The sequence below is a fragment of the Oreochromis aureus genome, linkage group 13 (assembly GCF_013358895.1).
Source record: "Oreochromis aureus strain Israel breed Guangdong linkage group 13, ZZ_aureus, whole genome shotgun sequence".
Lineage (NCBI taxonomy): Eukaryota > Metazoa > Chordata > Actinopteri > Cichliformes > Cichlidae > Oreochromis > Oreochromis aureus.
The window spans coordinates 8571079-8592913 of NC_052954.1; the positions used below are offsets into that span (position 1 = coordinate 8571079).

Genomic DNA, 21835 nt, shown 5'->3' on the forward strand with positions numbered 1-21835 from the left:
GGATCTTGGATGGGTTACAAACATATGGCTTGACTTTGTCAAAAAAAAGAAAAAAAGGTCTGAGTGTTGGTTCTTGCTGTGTGCTGGAGTGGTTTTTCCACTATCAGAGACAGAAAAGAAACAAGTTCACGTCCTAATCTAAGTCAAAAATGACATTGAATATTTGGCACAGATGAGACAAAGACAAAGAACATTTCTTTTCAGTCAGATTTTTAAAAAAAAATTTATTACCAGGCTTAGTTACAATTATTTTAGAAAAATGTTTGAATCCTGCAGGGAGATCCTAAATTGGACTGACCTGAATATTACATGCAGAGCTTATAATCCCTCCATAAATCTCTGTAGCTGTATAGAAGTCCATATTTTTCCTACATGTAAAGTCTAATAAACATTGTATCGGACTAAATATTAGATCTAAAAGGTACAAATAAGTTTTATTAGATTTTAAGATGCAATGAAAAGAAACTACTTGTGTTCAGCCCAGTACTAAAGAAAATGAGGTAATACATTAATTTAACCGATAAATGATTTCCTTATTTATTCAAGTTAACTGGAAAGCAGATAATATACTCTGACAGGGTGCAGCGGTTCATCAAGACTTCAGGGTAGAACTGGCCTACCTTGAATCCAGAGTTCTCAGCAACTGAAAGCATTTGGCACAAAGAACACCCCGGACTGAAGCTTTAATCCTATATTAGGCAACAGTGGGGCAGTATTTGTCTTTCAAAAGTTGAGTAGCTGCTCTCATTAAATCTCAGATGTTAATGGAGTGTTGTTAAAAGAAGAGGGGATGCTACACAGTGGTAAACATGTTGCTGCAATCAAACTGAAAATGACCTAATAGTTCTTTTTTTAAATGGCTCTTTTTCTCAGGTTAAAGATTTGAGATATTTTCGGTGTTCTTCTTTGAATGAAATATGTATTTATGATATTTTCAAATAACTGCATTCTCTTTTTAATTTACATTTTACACAGTGTCCCGACTTTTTCAGCATTGGTTATGTATTTTGAAGGTGAATGCTCTACATCTCTGGTTTGCTTTGCAAAGCCATGGCCAGGCAGTCACTGATGGGTCACTACGCCTGCATGACTGGAGCTTTAGCAATTTCATAGTGACAGCCACCAATTTCTAGCAACCACTTGCACCCAGTTGTGGAATACTCATTTTTCCGTAGTGGCCAGTAGTTGCCAGGCGGTCTTTAACCAGTTCTCTGGGCCTATGTGACTGAGCCTTGGTTAGAAACAAATGCTTTATTTTGGTGATAGATCTGGGGTACCTTCACTCAGTGTGTGTTGATTTTTTTTCCCCCAACTCCTAAACCCCTAAGCCCTAAACAGGATAAGCAGCTAAGAGAATAGATGGATGGAAAATAACCCTGAATGAAACTTAAGCTCTTCGATGTGTCGACTTTACTATAATGACTGAGAGCGAATGTAAATCAAGCCGCCTGGAACCAGTGATGTAAGTGACAGTAAACTCAGCAGGGGTCTCAAAGCTTGTAGCAGGGAAATTACCTTGGCAAAATTAGAAGTGCTAAAAACAGGGTAGAAGACATTATTGCATTTTTTTAGGGTCCTTAACCAACAACTACAAATCCTTCAAGCTTTACACTATGATGAATGAGGACATTATGTCAGGCTGTTAATCACAGAAAAGGATGCAAAACTCAATTTCAAATAACTTCCTCTGATTGTTCTGACTTTTGGCATCTATTCTGTTGCATTATGTAGCAGACTCCACCCGTCCTGAGCCAGCTAATGACACACAATCATAATTTATAACATTTATTTGCAGATATTTGTTGGCTCAGGCCTGATGACCTTAAAAGGTTTTGCCTGTGGCTTTAAAAGTGACCGTATACAGGAAACCACTAATACAAACAGGGCCACAGCTGGCATGGTCTGTGAAACCAGGACTACAACATCATGACAGAACAATTATTCTCTTAATATCCAGAGGAAGTTCAGACACATGAGTACCTACTGTAGGAAATGTATAATTACAAATCAGCCAATTGGTTGTTTTCTGTACTTTATTCAACTCAAATCACAGCAACAGTGATTTGCCCCAAGGTGCTTTAGATTATAAGGTAAAGACCCTGCAATAATAGAAGGAAAACCCCCAAAAATCAAATGAACTCCAGTGAACAAGCACTTTGGAAAGGAAAAACTCCCGGTTGGGCGTGAGGGGAGGAAAACAGGACAAAAGTAACATTGTGAAAGAGAGCCAGAGATGAATAATAACTAATGAATAAATGGAGAGTCGTGGATAAAGACAAAGAGAGTGAAAAGAGGTGAGTGAAGAAGAAATACTCAGTGCATCATGGGAAGCCCCCAGCAGCCTAAGGGAAGGTTCAGGGTCACCTGATCCAGCCCTAACTATAAGCTATATCATAAAGGCATGAACACCGAAGGCTCTGCCTCTAATTCTTTAATTTAAATGAAAAGAATTAAAATTTAAATTAATTTTTTTTTACTTTTAAAATTTATGACACTGGTTCTCAAATTCGGGTCCAAGACAGGAGTCAGCAAAATAATTTTCTCTCGATCATAAAATATATAACCATGACAAAAATGAATATCTAGGTAGTGACCATTCATGACAGTCATCCATGTACATCATCCATAATCCACTTGCATTTCAACACAGAATACACATTATAAAATTAACAAAAAAAAATTATGGTAAAGTCATGTGGTCTAGTGTATTTTGGGGTTTCCAGAAAGAAAATCAGATGTGAAAAAGATGAAATGTGACATTATCTTTGGATGCAAACTATAATGTGATATTTAGAATCCACACATGCCAGTATCATTTCCTAAATGTTGTCAGTACAAACAAGGCAGTAAGAAACATAGTTTTGACAAAGCTTTATGTAGGATTATTATCACGTTGACCATCAGATCAACCTGTTGACATTGAAGGAGAGGTCAGAGGTCAAATGTGACATGATATTTTAAATCTTTATATGGTGCTGTCTAGTGCTGGGCGATATGATGATATATATCGTGTGGACGATAGAAAAGTGTCTATCGTGCCATTTGTCTTCTATTGTTTCTAACCCTAATTTTATAAATTATTACATAAAATATATCATTAACCCTTTACAACTGGTCGGAACAGGCACACTCCGTTTTGCGTTACTATTTTTAAATCCCCGTAGACCTGTAACCACGTAAGGTAGCGCAATAATTTTTTTTGCATATGAAACCTTAAGAGTTGTACTTACATCTTATTCCATTAGCTTGCCCTAGGTCACGGTTTCCTTCCACATATAGCTTTGCAAAAATTGCATGAAAAGCACTTCCAGCAACAAAAACATAATATTCCAGACTTGCAGCAACAAAAACGTAATAATCCAGAAACACGCTTTGCCGATCTGATCAGCTGTTCATAACACTTCCTACTTTGGAATATAAATCAGGGAAACTATCGCATGTCCGTCATTACCTGTCCGAAACCGGAAGTGACATCATTTTTGCGAGAAATGTAGTTTTTTTTACCTTCAAAGACTATACTGGTGTTTTTAAAAGTCATGTTTGACTTTATGCTTTTCTGTATCGTTTCTGGGATGCTTAGAAGTCAAATTACACTGTTGGAAATAGTTTATTTTGATGCACATGCTGTTTTTTTTGCAAATTTACATTATAATATTTATTTTCATTTTTCCTGTAGTATATAAAAATTAGTTTATCTCAAAAATAAAACTATGAAGACACTCAAAATAAATTTCTTGTGGTTGGAAACTATTTTGTGCAACTTTTTTGTATTTACAGTTTTGAGGGATAAGCCTCTATATGTAAAAAACAAAACAAAAACGATTTTCAATTTTTTTCTAGTTTATTGCAGTTTTTTGCAATTTATGTAGTTACTATGGACTTAATGCATACATATTATTAAAATTTGGGCTATAACGGTTGTATTGATGTATAGGAACTTGAAGTGCTCCCACAAATGACGCTACAGCATGTAAAATGTAAAGCTGCTTTACGTGCACCAGGATTTGCGACATGCTTTACAGTAACTCAAAACAAAGACTGCACCCTCTCCACTCGCTGTTTACAGACTGCATACTTTCCAGATGACCACAGGTCAGGTGGTATATCGTGATATATATCGTTATCGTGATATAAAATAATTCATATCGTGATAAATATTTTTTTCCATATCGCCCAGCACTAGTGCTGTCTATGTGTTTACCATGTACACCACACTTGTAATAATCATAGTTTCTAAGTTTTAAGGCTTTTTGTCAATTTTGTCAAGTTTCATCGAAATTCATTTGAAACTTTTTGAGCGATCCTGTTTACATATAATGACATGCTCGCACAGACGGGCATAAAAAAAACTTTACCTCCTTGGTGGAGGATTTGAGTATTTTTCTCAAATTAGTTATAATTCCATTCAGGAAGTTAATGGGTCATTAAAATAACAGCAATAATTGTTTGCACCTATTAGCCAGTTAGGTAGCTGTTGAGAACAGGCAAAACTTTTACCTGGTCCACGTCATCAAGTGATGCCTGACCCATGCCAGGTTAATTGAGAAACTATGCAGGTGGTAATGTTGTATTTAGTTTTAATGACAATACCATAAGAAGGCCAAAGTGCACCATTGGACTAGAAAATTAGACACTTGAAAAGTCATAATGCTGTCAAGCTGAATCCAAATGCAATGAGATTACCCTCAGAAGTATATAATTGATATAAACATGATTTAAAATGCATTTTGTGTTTAACACTATAAATTAGAAATATCTCTCTGAAATATGCAGTTTTTACAGTGAGATTCGATCCAGTGGCATGAGAGTATTTATTGTGGTAAGATGGCATATGATACTATGTATATTTAATCAGTGTTAGGATTATAAGGGAGTCCTCTCATGAAATCTTCCGCCACTTCAAACCTGCTTTGTGGGATTCCACATTTCCCAATAACACTTGCAAAGTAACACATTTACTGTGTGTAGACTCACACACACAACAGTGATCTCTGCCCTTTGGTAGGGCACTCAGTCGATAAGGTGGAACGTTTTGAACGTTCAGCAAATTCAGAGGCAGTAGAGCAGTGAGCTACACGACTGTTCGGGATAAAAGGAGGTGCTACAGGCGCAGTGGATGACCTTTTGACCTCAGGCCTGCACCGGCTCTTTTGTAGACTATCATACATAATCAAAGATAACTTTGGATGAGAGCGGAGATGAGAGCTAGCCGTTGGCTGACCCTGTTGGACTAGGAGGTTAGTCAATCAGGAAAGGAACTTCAGTATTCTTCCTAAAGCGTGGTAGCCCCTTCCTGTGTGAATAACAAATCCTGGAGGATGTCCATACAAAGTCTCATTAGTGACTAAGAGGCATACAAAGCTGGCATGCTGAGATTATGAGGTGTGTGAATAACACATGACCACTCATATGTGATGAAGAGCATATATTTTTGCATATAACACATAGTTTGGATGAAAGTCCGCTTGGAGAACAAAGTCTTAAGAGTACAGACCAGGCGTGTGTGTGTGGTTTGTGTGTGGGAGTGTTTTTTAGCACGGACCAAACAACAAGACACAGATCATTAACCCTAAATGAGACTCATTTTTCTGCTGCTAATGATGGCTTGTATCAGTATGACTAACTAATGCTTTAAATCAACTGAATTAACACCAGTTACTGTAAAATCGCCACAACCAAGGGTTTTCTTTAAAGTCCACCAACAGTAGGGATATAGCTATCAACGCCTTCAACCTCCAAGGAGAAATCTGCATTATTGAACGGCTCCTATAAATCTTGCAAATCCATTCTGAGCTTTTTGCTCCAAAACTGTCCCATATGTCAAATGGAAGAGCTGAGGCGTTACTTTTATTTTCACTTTGGGATGATTACTGTGTCCTTTTGGTTTTATTTCGTTTCTTCTGGCTGACCCTGAATTGACCTGTTGGATAATTTGCTAAAGTTTTAGTTGAACTTTGTTGTTGCTCACATTTGGAAAAAGGCACTACCCTTCATCTCATTCTCATCACACTGGACATCCAGTTCAGAGTCAAAGGAAACCAGGGACACAATTTCAGGAAGTTTTCTTTGGCCATCTGAGAAAACCGGAGAGGAGATTTTTCTGGAATCCAATTTTAGCATCATCCGAGGTTTTGGGGTAGGCAGAGGGGGTGGATTAGAAGTCCTTGGCTGTAACCGCAACATGTGTGTTTTTGTCTCTTGGCTGGATGTGGTCTGGGTCTCCAGCGTGGAGGAAATTGTCTGTGTCATCCAGCTAACAGGTGCTAGTTAACCCACAAATACTGTCTCAATTAAATGTCAATGTAAAATAGTAAATCTAATATAAATTTACAAATAGCTCAAATATTTAATTAGGGTTTTTTTTTTCCATTTTAAATCCATTGGCTGTTTAGTTCTTCTTGAAAGCTTAAAAAACACTATTCTTTGCTTCAGTTCTAACTGCAAGCAAGCTATTACACGGTGAACTGGACTCTGCTGTGTGCACACTGTCAAAGAAACATGCTTTTGCAGGATGGTGCTGGCTTATATGGTCAGATTTTTTTAAACCAAGCAAATTGAATCTAAGAAATAATTCCTAAACATCCATAGATAGATAGAGAGATAGACTCCTATCTGACTCTTTTTCTGTGTCTCTTTTCTCCAGGGACCTGAGGAATAATTTGATAAGTACAGTGGAGCCTGGGGCTTTCCGTGGTCTGCTAGCACTGAGGAGACTGTAAGTATGATGAAGCCTTGTAATAGCCTTCTCCAGGGGACGCGGGGAGAGTCCTTTGGCTTTAGAGACAACGAGAAAGAGTGTTTTAAAGTACAGAGTTGAAGAGTGGACTGAAGTGTTTAACTTAGGCAAAAGGCCTGCAGTACAGTTTTAGACATTCACAAACCTTCTGTGCCTGAGCAAAGCTAACTCAGGACACAGAGTTAGGGTAAGAACAGAATAGCTGTAAGTTAGCAAACTGACTCCGAGAGCAGTCAGCTTCACAGGATGATGTAGTTACAGTTTGCTAACAGTATCTACCATTGAAACACTCTCAATTGGACTGCTGCAACCCCTCGAGATGAGGAAGAGGATTACGGGATTGACTGAGCTTGTGAGCCCCGGCACTCTGCTGGCATGCTAACTGCCACTGGCTGGTGTTAGGACCTTACCAGGTCGGAAAAATGCAACCTCAGATCATCAACAACACATGACATAACACCCTTATTGCTTCAGCAAGTGTGAGCAGCTGTATAAATGCAGTGTGCTGAATGAACACACAGCATGATAAGACAGTAGATTGCAACACTGACACAGAGAAACACAAGGCTTAAATACACAGAGGGAGCAATCAGGGAATGAGAGACAGGAGGGAAACACAGCTGGGGCAAATCAGGGCTAACGAGACAAGGGAAGCAAAACCAGATACATTAACATGAGACACGGACTTTCAAAGTAAAACAGGAAACATAACACAGAGACAAGGGGACACAGCAGACAGGGGAGACAGAGCAACTAAGAAACACAGACAGAAACCAGAACATTAACAAAGAAACCAAAACACTAGAAACAATAAATAATGGCAGAATCAAAGTACAATAGTAAAGAAAACTCAAAACTCTGGGTCAATGACCCAGGTCTCCTAACAGAAAGGACATCAGCAATGTCCTGAAAGAAGCAGTTGTTATTGCCCGTCAGGCCATTTCCAAGTACATCTCAGACTCTACAGACCTCAGTTAGCATGCTATATGCTAAAATTCATTCATTCAAAAGGACCGAACAAGTCTGACTTGTTTGGAGGGGCTGGCATGAGGAAGTGTCTTCTCTTTAAAAAGGACATAGCAACACGACTTAGGTTTGCAAAGTTGCATCTGAACAAACCACAAGACTTCTGGAACAATATTGTTTGGACAGACGAGACCAGAGTGGAGATTTTTGGCCATAAACCACAGTACCACAGTTGTTGAAAACCAAACGCACATATCAGCACAAGCACCACATACCAAATGTCAAGCACAGTAGCGGAGGGGTGATGATTTGGGCTTGTTTTGCAGCCACAGGACCTCGGCGGGCACCTTGCAATCTTTGAGTCGACCACGAATTCCTCTGAATACCAAAGTTTTCTGGAGTCAAATGTGAGGTCATCTATATGACAGCTAAAGCACTGCACACCAGCAAATCTACACTGGAATGGCTGAAAAAGCAAAGATTCAACGTTTTGCAATGGCCCGGTCAGAATCCATATCTCAACCTTGACGTGCTGTGTCATGACCTTAAGAAAGCCATGTATAAATCATGGCCAAACTGAAGCAACATTGTTAATGAAGAGTGGGCCAAAATTTCCTCCACAACGGTGTGAGAGACTGAAAGTCATACAGAATGACTTCACATTGTTGCTGCTAAAAGTGGTTACTGCCTCTGAAGCTACTGAATCATGGAGTGTACTTAGTCAGAAGGTGTATTTTCTTTTTACAATGCCTGTAAGTAAGACTATATATAGTCACCAGGGTGTATTTTATTGCCTGCAAGTAAATGTTCTGTGTATAAAAATTACATAGCAATTTTAAAAACTTTGAATGTTACTGCCTTACTAAGTTAAAAATGGCACTATGCTTACATCAAATAAATTCTTCTTTCCAATTTTTGATTAAAGTTATGCTTCTGTTAAAGTTACAGCAACATTTCAAATGTTTTACAGACTTAATTGGAAGGCAAATATTCAAAAAGCAAACGCAGTATTAAAGTTAGGCTTTCCTTTGTTTGTGGTTTTTGTTGATTTCTTCTCTTTGGGTCATTCTCTCAATGATTACCCTCATCCTTTCTACATATAGGCTTAGGGAATGAGTGACATGATTGCAGCCTGATAGTTAGTGGGATCTGGGCTGGCAGGGATGCAAACAGTGAGTTAGCCGCGCTGATTTGGGGCGCGTGTGCGCAAGGCTCGGAGAGCAGCGGAGTGCTAATTTAAGTGCTCCCCAACTGGTGATTATTCGAGTGCTCTGCTTATTTTCCCACAGCTGCTCCAGCAAAGCAGCTCTTTAATTACAGAGTGTGAGGGCACAGAGCCACGGACGCGACAGCGCTCAGCCACTCGCACATGGAAGCCCAATGCGTTTGCACATGTTTGTGCATTTCGTGCTCTGTGTGCCAACAATGGTTATGTGACGAGTAAAAGGTCAGGACAAATATTCCAGGAAGTTGAATAGGCTTTACAGCTGTTTAACTTCTCTGTTCAAGCAGCCATGAAAACAGACATATTGCTTTCCAGTTGGCTCCTGTTCCAACTCGTTCTGCACAATAATATCAGCAAAATTCACCATATGAACAGAAGCATTTTTCTCTTTGCCTTTTTGTTCATATAGGGATCTGTCCAACAACAGGATTGGCTGCCTTTCCCCTGAAATGTTTCTCGATCTGGGTAACCTCTCGAAATTGTGAGTAATCCCCTAAAATTGGAAACATGTATTGCATCTCTTTATGCTTTGTATACACCAAATCTGTAGAGGATATGTTTGATATGGCTTCAGTAATGTATGAAAAAAAACAGTAGTAAAGCCTTTTTGTATGTGAGGAGTGATCTGTTTCTCCCTGTGTATGTTTTTCCCACAAACAGGAATTTATCTGGGAACATCTTCTCCACTCTGACCATGGGACTCTTCACACACCTAGCTGCTCTCAGACTACTGTAAGGGAAACATACATGTGTATAATGGCCTGATCCATTCAGTTTTCTGTGGTTGGGTCACTTGTTTGTTGTAGTTTAGAGCATCGATGCAGTGGTAAAAGTCAGTTATTGGCTGTTTTCACTGCAGTTATTTTGGCTTGTTATAGGAAGAAATGACATTAATAATAGCTATGTAGCACACACAGTAGGTTGGAAGTCTTGCCAATGAGTGACCATAATACATGCACTCAGCAACTAGACCCGTTTTTCCTGTTATGACATCAAATACGTGTTAGATAGCATGCTGTATTCTCACCAGGCACTTCAGCACCGAGACTTTGTTCTGTGACTGTCAGCTGAAGTGGCTGCTCATCTGGGCTAAAAGCAACTCCGTAAAGATCGGCAATGACACGGTCTGCGTTTTCCCTACCCACCTCCACGGCCTGGAGTTTCGCAACCTACGCGAACCGCAGCTCAAATGTGGTAAGGATTTAGCTAATGGTGGTGGCTGGCATTTACTGTCTCCTAAAACTGGTGTAACTGTTGGGGATATTTAGAACAAAAGAACTTGACTGTTGAAAGTTTTTAGCTTGCAAAATAAAATGACACTACACACTAACTTGTTATTCATATAGGTCATATTAAACATGGCCAAAGTTTCACATAATGGGATAATTGTATTTACAAGTCATCCCTGTGAGCCAAAACCTCAGACTACAGACTGCTCTGTTGCAATTTCTTTCATGATGTATTTGACATGATACAGCCACTGGTAGCTGGTATAGGCTCCAGCCCCTCATGACCCTTATAAGGATAAGTGGAAGAGATGGATAGATGGATGAAAGGATGGACTGGTTGCAAGGGAAATTTGCAAATTATCTGACTGGTTGCAGTGGTCCCTGGAGGTTGCTGGAAGTCACTAAGCGAAACTGATTGCAAAGAAAGTGCTAAACCAAAATCCCACCTGTGAATGCTTTATTGGCTGGCAGCTTGCGGTGGTTGACTGTAGTTTGCATGGAAGATGCCAACTTGACTGTTAACACTCACAAACTACTAGCTAAGATGTAGTAAAACCTGAGAAAGTGTGGTGCAAGTTGGAAATGGAGAAAGTTTGCCCCACTAGGCAACATGTTTCCAGTTTGTGCTGCACTTTTCACAGTTTCACAAGAATAGCTAGCAAGTGTTTGTAGACAAGTTAGCCTGTGATTGTCACAACCAAAGCAACCACAAAGAAGTATTTCTTAACTGGTTGGGAATACAGATTCTTTGCTAGCAACTGTGTGAGTGAGTGGAGACTGGAGGTCACTGACGACTCGCTAGAACCTTGTTTTTAGCAATCAGTTTCCCAGTGATTTCTGTCAACATCCAGAAACCACTCACCAACCAGTTGGGAAATGGACATTTTTCCCTTGGTACTGGCGGATCCCAGATGGTCATTGACCAGTCTCTAGGCCTGTGTGGCTGGAACCTCAGAATTGTCACACGCTCAAAATGGCTGAGACATTAATACCATGTGGTTTGTGGTCATTTGTTTTCCACACCTCACTATGCCCCAGTTCATATAGTTTTTTTTCCTGCTCTTGGATATCTATGATGAAAATGATGGGTTGTCTTTAATATAGCCATCTCAAGCACACAGCTTTGGCTGAAAGTTGACCTAAAACAAATACAACCTTACAGCGAGAGGAGCTGAAAAAAACACAAAGAAATAATAAAAAAAGAAATAAATGTGTAAATGTCTTGATTCTGACAGAGGACAGGCTAATGGGACACTACAGCCCAGTAAAAGGTAAAAAAGAATTAGTTTGAACTTCTAAGGAGCTACTATTTTTGAGTCCAAGGATAAAGTTATGAAAATAGAAATTAATATAGAACCACTTTAGAGTAATAATAAGGGATTTATATTTAAACACACATTTATTTTATTACTAACATTACGCATATTATAGCGGATAGAACACAGATGCTGAGACAAAGACTCTACAGTGAAGTTAAGTTTTATGGCTGAAGTGACATAACACTGCAAATTATGGCTGTATGATTATGATGTTTTATTCAAACACTTGACATTGTCAAATTGTTGTACTACGTGACTCAAAATTTAGCATCTTTTTTCATTACTTAAGAAAGTGAAGCAAAATATTATATAAATTCTAAGTGTACTTCATTTTCCAAGTAACTGGAGTGTGCAGCAATGTTTTATTTAACATAAATAAAACTGTGAGTCAGCAGTTTCCTGCATTAGTTGTAGCACTGAATTTGTCCCCGCAAAATAATATCCCACAGTCCCCAAATATGCTCCATTTAATTAGCACTTTTGTTAATTTCTTAATTAATTGAGTCCACCTGTCATCCCAGGCGTAAATGAGTTTTTCAGTCCAAGGCCAGAATGAAAGCCAGCAGGTCTCTGAGTTTTGTAATTGACTGTCTGACAGATGTTTGAAAATGTGTGAAAAGTATTATTTTTGTCAGCGGGACACAATTTCATTGTTGATAATTATAAAGACAAAGCAGTGACAGCATATAGCTCAGTTTTTTATGGACGAGAGTTATCATTTCTTTATAGTACTTGCAAATGAACTAAAGTGTATTGAACCACATAACAAAGGGCACTTGGACGTGGCACTGGAGCACCATAATCTAAAAAGAAACCTCCGCCTACCTTCAAATTTACAACCAGAAATGTTCTGTACACTACAATCAAAGCGGTTACAAGTGTTCACTCAAGATAGCACTGTAAATACTCTGAGTGGCCATGCTATGCTGTGAGCTACCTGTTGAGCCCATCACCATGATGACAGACTACTGCTGTGTTGCTGGTCTCCCCTGCCCTCTCCTTTCCATGTCTGGCTGCACACACTGTGAAACAAAGACCAGAAAGGGCAACAAAACAGATGTGCAGATACTGAAGTGAAACAAGTTTGCTTAAATAATGCTACACAAATAAAGGTAACCTTTTCTTTGTCATCTACAATCCAGAGTGCACTCTGCTATTCTGATTTCAGGTCCACTTTTAGTCTCATTGGGTCTTCATAAACGATGCATGATATGTTACAAAGAAAAAGCAACGTGGGTCACCGAGCCACTGTTTTGAAAGTCCCATATTATGAAATTTAATGATTTGGTTTACTTTAAACGATGTTTAAAGCAAAATCTAAAGAAAAATGTCACTCCCAAACTGTGTATAACGTTTCTTTTCACTACAGGAGAGTAAATACGATTTGAGGGAAAAAGCAAAGCGAAAGACTAAACAAAGACATATTTCAGTTGTTGGGGTTAAACTGTGGAATGATGTTGACATCAATATAAAAATGGTTTTGGTCTTTAAAAGAATGCTAAAATATATTTTGGTGGGTTCCTTGTGACATATTGTTGCTGTCTGTCTGGTTCTTGTTGCTGTTATTTCTTTTTCTACTTGGAAACTAGGGTAGCTTTAATGATAAGAACATAGGCCAGGCATCTGTACACATGTTCAGTCACTATTTGTGATGTAGTTGTGGTTCCTATATTAATTGTTTTGCACATTCTATGTAGTCTTTGATGACTGAATGAATAAATAAATATCAATATATAAGAATTAGTTGATTTTCAGACAATAAGGGCAGTTTTATAAGCATTTAAGCATATTCTGATAATGAGAAAAAAACTAACATCATCATCGTATTTTTTATTTGGCTGTCTGACAGCTTTACATTTTCAGGTTTGCTTTTGGTGACTTCTCATAACAAGAAACTCTAATGTCACGAAAGCTGCATTTTCAAGTGTTTCGCCCATGAAAACATGATTAAGTAGAGCTATTTGGATGATAGGTTTCCCCCTCCGCTGTTATCTCTCCACCTACTGTGAACTGTTTGACAAGCTTAACATGAGCCAGTGATTTAGTGCAAATTTGCTCGACAGAAAATTGCAGGCAAAGATTGTCTCATAAAGGTGTTTTTGTGTGGTCTTTGGCCTGTTAGGCACCGCTCGTTCATCTGTAAATCCGGCGTCGGTATCCCTAAAAGGAGGAAGGAGCTCCAAGTTTTACTCGTTTCTCTTTTCCTCAGATAATAATAAATGCTCTATTCTTTTCCCTGACTCATACACTGATGCCAAAGGACCTTCAGAAAAACCTGCTATTCACTCTGTTGAAGCCAGTGGTTGAAGGCTATAGTGTAACTAGAACTGCAAAGTGCAAAAATGTCTACACAGAGAAAACAGATTGCACTGCATGCTGTTGGAGATTTTGTCTGGGGAGCTTGCTAAATTTGTGGAAAAGTTGTTTTGGCATGCACGTTGGACTTTTAAAGACCAAATGTGAGTTTAAAGGCTAAAAGATTAAGACAGATATGTTGTCTGTCAGCAGTGGGTGCATCAGAGTGAGTTCTTTAAGCAGATAAAAATGCTCTCCTTACTGACTGGAAGCTGTTAGCAACAGCGAAGAAAAATCCACGAGTCTTTGCTTTCTTTTTCTTTCCTGAAAGACTGGTTACAGACAGGCAGCCTCTCCCTGCCTCCCTCTGTCTTCCCTCCGTTCCTCTATCTCCCTGCTCCGTGATGCTGTCCACAGGGGAATTGTATCTCATATGTGATAGAATCATCCTCCTCTTCTCCTTACATCTGGCTCGCACAGGGGATATTGCACTGGAATGAGAAAAATCATTGTTTAGTGCTGGTGTATGTCTGTGTGTGTATGTGTATATATAATGCAAAGGGACATTACATTGGGATGCACTGTATGCACGATGTGAAATAGTTTGCAGAAGGAAAAAAAAAACTAATGTAGCCCATGTGCAGAATACATATCTCTACACTACAGTTTGGATTTTTGCAGTTGCATCCAGACACTGCAATGCAGACATTCTGGAGTAATTCTATGTAATCCTAACTGTATGTGTTTTTCATTTACGTAGAACAAGCCAAACCAATTACAGAGTAATTCTGCATAGTCAGTGGACAAAGAGCCATGAGTGGAGTCCAGTGGCAAGACAGGAGGCACTGCTTTTAGGCCCTAAAGCATCCATCATGGGTTTACAATGATAAAGTCCTGCTCTCAGGCATGCTTGGCTCCATACACTTGTCCACAGTACAACTCTATCTTACAGCACCTTATCCATTAACTTGTGTAGTGCTCTAAGAGTCATATTTTAAATGTCATTTGATGATTGCTATTTTCATATGGTTACAGTTTGTAAAGGAATGTTTTCCACCAATGTACATCTGAGTACATGAATATCACTCAGCACCTGATACCACATTCTTGTTATCAAGAAAAATGATGGCCTGGAATATAATAAAATTCAAACATGGAATCAAAAGTATGCTTAAAGCGAGATTATCCCCTCACTGTTTTTATGAAAATTTGTCACTGAGGACGAATTTGTTTCTCTCTCCAACGGCTCCTGCCTGATGGGTTGCAGATGTTTACACCATACATTCCAGCAACAAGCTCTCGTCCCTCCAGTGATACAGGTCGGGTGCTGCCTGCAAATGAGGGGGAACGGAAGAGTGCACGCGGCTTCCTTAGGAGATCAGGTGCTTCCTGTGTTGGGGTCAGGGCTGTCTGTTTGATGGACTCCTGGTTCTTTAACCCTGGTAGGAGGAGCACAACAGCCCAGACATAAAGTGCAAAACTAACGCAGCATGTTATACACTGCTCAACAAGACCCTGCTTTCTTTAGCGGTTTTTATTGCATGATGACACAGTAGTGCAACTGCGCGGGTATCATGTCATTAAACTGAGTTTCACGTGCAGCACTACGTCTCTTAGCCTGTGATGTGACTCCAATAATTTAATGATGCAAAAATATCATGAAATATACCTCAAGATAGTCTGTCATACAAGTCTTTGAAGTTCAGTCATGCACCTCTTTTAAAACCAGTTGCTTTGAGAAAGGGATAATGAAGTGACTATACAAACAGACACTACGTGTTTGAGAATATCTGCTTGTTTTATTTTGTTTTATTTTTAGTGTGGATTCAAATCCAATTCAGTTGTGCATGAATGCAGTAAATGTAGCAATAAAGAAAATAAATCCTCTAGAGGGGCACTGATCCATAACAAATGGGGGATGTGGAGGTTGGTCTATACTTTAAAAATTGCTAAAAATTGCTAAATTAAAATGATTGCTCAAATAGCCGTGTGATGGACTGGTGGCCTGTCCAGGGTGTACCCCTCCTCTTGTGGACTGACAGTTGAGATAAGCTCCAGGCCCCTCCGCGACCATGAATTGGATAAGCAGTTAAGGAAATGGATGGATGGATGATTTCTTAAATTGATGAATTGAATTTGCATTTGAATGATGCAGCAGCAAGAGCTCTGAATGACTTGAACCAGGACGCAACTCCTGCTGACACAAAACGGCTGAAGCTTCTGTTGTCTCGCTCGCTCTCTTTGAATTGGACATTCACATTTTAAGTGACTTGTACATTAACTTGTACTGTAGCTTTAATATAAATATAAAAGTGCTTATTAAAGTCAAACAGCAGAAAGCTAAGACGAATCACCATTTTGTTGTTTAAGCTTGTGGTAAGCATTTAAGTTGCGGTTTACAGGGATGTAAAATCCCACTACGGCATGTCAATCGAGTTGAATTTGAGGTCTGGACCTTACCATTGCAAGACATTGACCCTTTTGGTTTTGAGCCATTCTGTTGTAGACCTACTGCTGTGCTCAGGATCTTTGTCCTGTTGCGTGAGCCAGCTTCAGTCAGGCTTTAGCTGTCAGACAGATGGCATCACATTTGACTCTAGAATACTTTGGTACACAGAGGAGTTCATTATTGGATCAACGACTTGGTTTTTATTAAAAGTGACGTTGTCCAGAGATTTCCATCTTGGTGTCACTGCACCAAAGAACATTGTTCCAGAATTCTTGTGTATTGTTTAGATGCAACTTTGCCATACTAAGCTGCGCAATGGTCTTTTTTAGAGAGGAGGTCAAGAAGAGTGGTCCAATAGTGAGTGTCTACAGCATCTGTAAAACATGGTGGAAGCTGGGTGATGGCTGCATTTTAGCCAGTTGATGTTGTCTAAACCGATGGAGTTATGAACGCAGAAAAGTCCCATCAGATTTTGGTGCACCATGCAGTATCGTCTGAAAATTGTCTAATTGGCAATGGCTTCATTATATAGCATGAAAATGATCCCAACAAAGTGCCAGTGCAGTAAAAATGCACCTGGACAGAAAACACATAATGAAACACTATCAGCACTACAGAGTGGCCTGGGTTGACAATCTGTAGTTGTTTAGAAATGGCTTCAAGAGACCTTCCCAGCTTGTGTAAATCTACAATTTTCCTTCTAAGATCTTCACTAAGGTTCTTGGACTTTCCCATTTTTCCAAGCATTGGTGAATCCAATGAGTCCTGTCAAACAAGTAATTTTCATGCTGGCAAAGAGAATCTTCCAGTTGTAGTCTTGAATGAAAAGTTAATTGACACTGTAGCACCTTCAGCACCACTTATTAAAAGATTAAGATGAGTGTATGTATACATTTGAGTCTCTATGTATAGTTGTGTCCCTGTGTAGGTTAGAGAAATTCCAAAACATGAGCACCCAATTATTATTTTTTAATCATTAAAGATGATTGCTGTACAATCATTCGACTCTGGAAAAATACCAGTTAAAGGAAATTGTTAGAAGCTCCAAATTACCATTACATTCATGCACATGATGAGTGTATGTAAACTTCTGGCCACAACTGTATATTTCATATAGGATTTAAAAGAAGATGCATACATATAATCTGGTGCTAAGGCACTGCTAATTCAAAAGCATCGTACTGTTTTATTTTCACAGACTCGGCTACAGTACACATGCCCCTAGTTCTTGCACATATAATTATGTCTCTGTCCCTGTCCCTGAGTTCCTTTGGTTGTCCTACACACACTCCCAAACCCACAGCCAACAATTACATTTTGCTCTGACAGTGTCCAGTGGGCAAAGGCAAGCAGCCACACTCTGATCCTTGCCTCAAAGTGTTGTTTCAACAGTGTCAGCACCAGACTAGTCAACAGTCAATGGCCCCCATGCTGTTTCTGCTGTGTATCATGCAGAGGAGATAGCAAAGCCTCATCTGCCACTACTGTCATAGAGTCTCAACAATCTAACAGGGTCATCAAGCAATTACACTGAGATGTCGCCGTGGAGGAGGCGATATTAGTGACCAGTTTTTAAAGTCACTCTCAAAAGCATGTCACTTTTAATTATACACCTATGATTATAAACTACTTATGTAGAAAGCTGAGGTCAAGGCTCTGCTTGTGTTAATAGCTGTGATTGCCCTGTGGGTTCTATGTTACAATACGTAATATTGCTAGCTACTCAAGGCTACTCAAGGGAAATGTCAGCTTGTGAACTTAGACCTTTTGCTACCACCCAACATGGATCTTTCACTGTTTTCCTCTTTCAAACCAATTCATCGAGCAATAAAAAGGGTTTATGAGCCACAAATTGAATTGTGTGTCTAGTGCTTTCAGCATATATAACTTATTACAAAAGACACAATGCAGGCAAAGTGCCTGCTTATGTTGCTCTTTAGAGCATGTGCAAAGAACGTGAATAAAAATAAAATACCTTGATTTTCTATTTATTACATTATGTTTATATTTACATTATTTTTTTAACTTGATTTTTTTTATAGTTTCAAGCTCTGAGAGAATTCCCAGTGCAGTGCACTGAGCTGTCAAGGCACCAGTCCATGCCCTGCAAAATAGACAGCACTGATCTCCAAGGGTTCAGTATGATTAGAGACATTACACTGTGTTGTATATCATATTTCAACAGTATGCTTAGATCAGTCATTTTTCCAAAATCAGGTCCATTTTCTGGCACAAGACTAAACACTATGGCTTCTAATCTCCTCCCAGTTGTAGCCTTTTATCTTTGGCAAAAAAGCCTGTTGACCTGGCCAGCTGCTGGCGTTATGGTCGCTTCCTATGTGAAAATTTTAGGTGTCAAGGAGAGTCCAGGGGAGCACTCTAGGCCGTCCTCCTTTATCAGCTCCTGTTGGTTTAGCTGAGCAACAGCAACAGTGTGTGAAGGATGGGGGAGGGGTGTGACCTTGACAAAAGTTTTCTGTGTGTTTATAATATTTTAACGAGCATTCTTGTTTGGTTTTCCTGAGAAGAATGTTTGTGTTTGTGGTGCATAGCTGGACTGGCCATCGGGCATACCGGGCATTTGCCCGGTGGGCCGCTCGTGATTTTTCGTTTTTATGGGCCGATGGGGTTTTATTTCTTTTATTTTTTCAACGGTATAAATGAATAGTGGTGTATTGGCCAGTTGGTCATGATCGACTCTGGGCAGGACCAGTTACAGCCGAGGAGGTCGAACTTTAAAGTTGAGGTGAAAAGCAACGCGATTTGTCCTGATCAGCTGATCAATGATCAGCTGATCGGCTTTTCTCTCTGCGTCAGAAAGAGCAAACTAGCGGAGGTCGCGCTAAACAACAGAAGCACCTTTAAACTTGATGAGCTGTTGTTAGAATTTATTTAATATTAATTTCTAGTATCAGCTGATGTTTGCTGGAGGGATGAAGGGTTGAAGGAAGTTATGAACTGTTTCTGAGAGACAAATAACACCAGGATCCTTTTCTAAGTAGCTGACAGCTGGTAACTATGCAGGGCGGGTCTAGCAAAGTTATGCCAGGGGGGCAGGTAGGGCATTAACAGGAAAGGGGGAACAAAAATACGTTTCTTTCTTATTCTCATTTAAAATTTCTAGCTTTTAACAAATAATTATCTGAATCATACAACCAAAGTTTTCATCTGATGTCAAATGTATAGAAATCCATTATTGTACATAGTAATTTTTTTTTCAGGGTCCCAACATAATTTCTTCAGAAGTCAGTACTGTATATGATGCCAGTATTTTCCCACATTTTCTAGATACTGTACCAGTACTGTGTGTAAAATACCATCAAAATTAAGTTTTGATGGTAAGTTTTGAGTGAGGAAGTTTTATTCTTTCTCACCTCTTTCTGTCTCCTTTCACTTTTTAAAGGTTGCCATGTTAGAAAAAAATATTTTGCCCTGCCATGCTGTTTATTGATGTGGTAAATAAATAGTTTATGAAAATATCACTAAATCTGTCATTTATTATTTTTAATATTCAGTAATGATCATGTCTCACCTCTAGTCTTCTCTGTCTTAATTTCAGGTTTCCACCATGTGTTGTAGAAAGTTCAGGAGGTAAACTAAGCAGTCTTTGGGTTTCGGCTAAGTACTGTTTAGAATACCAGAATAGGGAGGATGGTGTAGGTTTAAGTTAAGTTCTAGATTGATACATATATACCAACAAGACAGTGTACATCACTGTCACAACGACGTTTGTTTTCATTCAAAGGCTTTATGGTTTTTACCATAATACCTGGTGGGCCGGTCTCTAGTCAAAATGCCCGGGCCGATTTTTTGTCCCAGTCCAGCCCTGTTGTGGTGGAATGTGTGGAAAGACCCGATGCCTGATTTGAATCCACATATGTGATGCTGAGTCTGTAGAACTTCCATTCCCTGAAAATCTCCATTCTGGCTTTTTTTCCTGTCTCAAAGAAGCTAAAGGAAGCTTTACAAGATAACCATTCTGCTTTAAATCTTCTTGGTGTTCCAGATGGACCTTTGGAGATGCCCCTGTTTCAGCTCATCCCCTCCCGGAGGCAGCTTGTTTTCCACGGTGACCGCCTCCCCCTGCAGTGCACCGCTTCCTACTTGGACCCATCAGTGGAGCTGCTGTGGCGTCATAACGGGCACATCGTGACCACGCAGGAAGACCGAGGCATCTACGTGGAAGAAACCCTCATTCACGATTGCTGCCTGCTCACAAGGTGTGCACAGAGGATAGGGGAGTGCATCTAATGTCTGATTAGCTGTTGACTGCCCTGTTGCACTGACCCACATATACACAATCAGAGCCCGACTAAGCCCACGCAGTCAAAATCCACATACAAATATGCTGATGCATGAGGAGTTTCGTCAGAATATGCATGTGTTTACTCATGCAGCACAGCCACTTCCACGGGAGCAGATGTAAAATATGCGCGCGGAAACACACACACACACACTGAAACCCTTCCTCTCGATCTCTCACTCGCTCATAGAGGCTGTGATTTACCTTTTGTTATTGCCGCCCTTGATAAGGATCTGAAAGGACAGGGCAAAATTGGCTTGGCACGGTGCCAACACCTCAGAGCAGTCCGCGGCCCGTCTCTAGAGGTTGGCCGTCCAGCCGCTCCCCGAGCACTAGCTGTTTACACGCTAAGAGGAACAGATGCTGAATCATAATTGCAGTGATAAATTAAAGCAGCAACACTGGCTTTTGTGCATTTTTTAAAATGTTTATTTTTTGATATAAGACATTGCCTCAAACCTCTGTTCTCTTCCTGTCTTTGCTGCCTTAGCGCTGGCCTGCTTTGTGTCATGGGCGTGCTCATGCACTCTTCTGTTTGCGTGTTACAGTTAATGTTTTTGACGTAATGCCGTGGCAACAGGGCTCAGACACAAGAACACATTGCTGCCGATTGCTTTAACTGCTGCCTTTTTCATACTTGGCCTCTCTAACATAAATATTGATGGAGTGCTGACAGAAATATGTTTCCCTGTGTTAACGGGGCCAGAACGCCTCTTGTTGTGTGGTGTGTTTGGCAGCAGCAGCACCAGCTACTTTTCCGCTCCATTACTGGGAAGGTATACTGTTTCCCCTGCTGCAAATACCACTGATAGTCAGCGGGGTTTGTTTGCTTTTATTATGTGCAAACTCAGTGGTGAATAATCGTTCTCGGTGATCCCTGTGGTGGGATAATTAGATTAAAGGTAGTGTGGGTGCTTTTAGTGATGTATTGGTGTCTTTGTGTCTCAGTGGTGATGAATGTTTTAGGTTCATTTCAATCAAGGTGTTCACCGTTAGGGATCAATACAATACTTTGTCACTCTCTTCTCAGTGCTTACAGTCGTAACAGGGAAGTGCTACCAAATACTGGCACATCTCCGAGGTCCTTGAGCTTGAATAGTTTGACATCATCCTGCTTTATATGTTCTTAATTACAATTTAACAAGAAATATTGTACTTTTTTTTTTTATCCGCTAAACACTATTTGGCGGATTGTGCAGCTTGTATTGCAGATTAAGATTTTACATGCCAAATACTGTATAATCAGCTTAAAATTGTAATGCATTATGGATTTAACTACCTACCAGCATATTAACTAGTAAAATTAATCACCA

The 21835-nt window shown here is 39.7% G+C and overlaps 1 protein-coding gene across 1 annotated transcript in view; it reads left to right on the top strand.

Annotated features, from left to right (window-relative positions):
- LOC116309656 (adhesion G protein-coupled receptor A3) overlaps positions 1-21835 on the top strand; it is a 202889-nt gene that overhangs the window by 33109 nt on the left and 147945 nt on the right. Inside the window, exons 3-7 of the mRNA XM_031726320.2 lie at positions 6644-6715; positions 9337-9408; positions 9588-9659; positions 9958-10121; positions 20226-20439. Coding sequence (XP_031582180.2) covers positions 6644-6715; positions 9337-9408; positions 9588-9659; positions 9958-10121; positions 20226-20439 — 594 coding nt within the window. The remainder of the gene's footprint in view (positions 1-6643; positions 6716-9336; positions 9409-9587; positions 9660-9957; positions 10122-20225; positions 20440-21835) is intronic.